Genomic DNA, 2,829 nt, shown 5'->3' on the forward strand with positions numbered 1-2,829 from the left:
CACGCACCCACTCACCCACCCATTTTGGGCCTATCGAGGGGCACCCGCTCTGGGCTTGTGCAGCAAGCTGCACGCTTCGCTACCACGTTGGCGTGTCTTGAAAGAGAGAGAGAGAGAGAGAGAGGTGCTTTTTGTTAGCACTGAGGTAATATACCTATTTGGGTGGGAAGGCCTACATGTGTTACGTGTGGAAGCGTACCCCCACATGAGGACCCTCCACAATTCCTTTTAAATTCACTCGACTTTCAAAACCTGCAAAAATTGTTCTTCAGCCATGCATTCTCAAGAATCGCCTTTAACACAAAGCTTCCTCTTTGCGTCCAGACAAGGTGAGTTTGTCATCTGGAAGGCTGCCCATTTCCCCTTTGCCTTTTCATCGTTCTGTTTTTGAGCATGAATTGCGTGGTGCAGCTCTGAAACATGGTTAGTAACACTATAGATTTCAGCTTTGATGTGGGTCTTGCAAATCCCGTCTTATAGGTTCGATGGCAGCGGTATGTAATCCTGCTAGCCACGACGATCGCATCTCCGAGAATGGGGAACGCGAAAACACCAATGTGCGGGAGCAGGACCGCTTGATGCCCATCGCTAATGTGATTCGAATCATGCGCAAGGTACTTCCCGCACATGCAAAGATCGCTGATGATGCGAAAGAGACCATTCAAGAATGTGTCTCAGAGTTCATCAGCTTCATAACCAGCGAAGCAAATGACAGGTGCCAGCGGGAGCAGAGGAAAACTATCACTGCGGAGGATGTCTTGTGGGCTATGAACAAGCTGGGGTTTGACGATTACATTGAGCCACTTTCTCTCTATCTTGAAAGGTACAGAGAAATTGAAGGTGATCATAGAGGATCGATTCGGGGGGAGCCACTGCCGAAGAAGGAAACCAATCCTTTTGCAGTGCCTTCTACGAGCTATCATATGGCAAACCCTGGTCTATACAACAGCACCATGGGCTTTTACAAAGACGTTGCAACTGGGGCAACCATGCCCTTGGACGCATTTCCTCACTACAAATGATTCTGACACAGAAAAAGCTCAGGATTTGTGAAACAGCCACATGCCAAGCCTGCATGTTTACAGTTCAGGAGTTTGCAGTCCTATGCGCTTGCATGGTGGTGAGACATAAAGTTTTCCAGTACAAACCCCTCAAAAGGAAACCAAAACTTAAATAAGTCATGAACATGACAGAGCTTTTTACTTTATTGTCTTCTCCTGTTACGCCTCTCCTTTCCTTTGCTCAAACTTTTTCAGGTAGGGGAGAGCAGAGATGTTCAAAGACTCGGCTTACCATTAATCAGGCTTGCCCTTTATAGGCAACCTCATATGAGAGTGAACTACAGGCTTGCCCTTTTTATAATTGTTTTATGCATTTAAGACTTTGTTCTTGCCACAGTGTGCAAAAATGGTCCAGCAACACAAATTTCTTTACAGACGAATCTATGTTTTTCTGCCAGCTACGTTGTAGAAAGAAAGATAGCAGCTGAGCTGAATTGCATGTTCCTAAACTAGAACTCTTAGACTTTTGGTTATTCTGGTCTGGATAAAAACGCCACTCTCAAAGGCTTTACACGCAACCGTTTAATTCCCTTGAGCTTGTCCACTTCATTTTTAATTTCTCGTATTTTTTTGTAAAGTGTTGTTTATTTTCCCTCAAGCTATATATACTATTTCTAGTCTAGTTTACGATTAAAACACCATTGTTGACTCTCTCTTTGCTTAGTCGCTTTTTACAAAGTTTTTGAATCCAACATCATTTGTCGACTTAAATCTTTTTTGCTTATGCTTGATACCACCTTTATTATTTGTATAGGAAAGTGTTGATCACTTATTTTAGCAACTTCTAAACTTCTATTGGCTATTCCTAGCTTTCATGACGTATATTCTCACAATTTTTTAAAAATCACTTTCTTGTGATACTATTATGGTTTGACCTTTTTCTTCACTTTTGAACTTATTTACCATTTCTAACTTCTATAGGTTCCACTTTGTTTTGAGTGTGTTTTTTGTGGCATGTGTGTGTATGTGTTGTCATTTGTTGTGTGTTTTTGAGTAAGGACTTCTCTAACTCCAAGCATCACATACAAGATTATTTCTGAGATCTTATATTGGGTGACTTAGTGAATTATTAGCTTTTTTCATGTCCATGCTCAAAGCATATGTTAAAGAGCATTGTCATTGTTTATGTGTATTTTTTTTGTGTGTTTTGCCTCCCTCCAATTGTCATCATCACATACTAGGTCAATTATGTCCTCCTAGAGAACCATGTGGAATCATGGATATGCGTGCATACCATATTGTATCAAAACCATGCTCTCTGCTAGTGAGCTGCTAGTCGTCTCGGAAAATAGTCGTCTCGGAAAATTAATTGCCAGTCTCAGTAATCTCCAATGGGATACGGCCCAAACTCTTTGTGGAGAAATGTCACTGTCTAAAAAATGGCATCAATATGAAGAGTTGTCATGGTAAACTCTACCGATACTATCTGATGAGGGACTAAGGGCCTACTCCGAATCATCCTAGATCCCATAGTCACCTGTAGCCTCTCAAATCTCCTCCATTTTATTGCTGAGAGATACCTTTTCCAAAAAGGTGTTGCATACATGGCAGTTGGCCTCGCTAGGGTGTCGAAAAGCCAACCCTTCATCGACAGATCCTAAAAGTGCACTTGGAAGTAATGTCTCTGAAGGCACAGGCACGGAATGAAATGGAAATGAAATGACAATACAAGTGCAAAGCAATGATAACCAAGAGTACTCACATGTAGGCCAAGAGAGCTTGATGTTGATTGATGTCACAAAACTAGAAAGTACAATGCCTTTATAGA

The 2,829-nt window shown here is 41.8% G+C and overlaps 1 protein-coding gene across 2 annotated transcripts; it reads left to right on the plus strand.

Moving 5' to 3' along the window:
- Positions 1-228: 228 nt before the first annotated feature.
- LOC147894750 (nuclear transcription factor Y subunit B-1-like) lies at positions 229-1,282 on the plus strand. Of its 2 annotated transcripts, none has more exons than XM_087384639.1 (2): positions 229-329; positions 481-1,282. In XM_087384639.1, the coding sequence occupies exons 1-2, from the start codon at positions 275-277 to the stop codon at positions 1,020-1,022; spliced, it is 597 nt and encodes a 198-aa protein (XP_087240765.1). In that variant the 5' UTR covers positions 229-274; the 3' UTR covers positions 1,023-1,282. The 2 variants fall into 2 exon arrangements, with proteins under 2 accessions (XP_087240765.1, XP_087240766.1); XM_087384640.1 differs by having other exon boundaries at positions 277-329; positions 447-1,282.
- The last annotated feature ends 1,547 nt before the right edge of the window (positions 1,283-2,829 follow it).

Source organism: Dipteris shenzhenensis, chromosome 14 (assembly GCF_047967505.1).
Source record: "Dipteris shenzhenensis isolate YYH24624 ecotype China chromosome 14, Dip_SZ_1.0, whole genome shotgun sequence".
In the NCBI taxonomy this organism is placed as follows: domain Eukaryota; kingdom Viridiplantae; phylum Streptophyta; class Polypodiopsida; order Gleicheniales; family Dipteridaceae; genus Dipteris; species Dipteris shenzhenensis.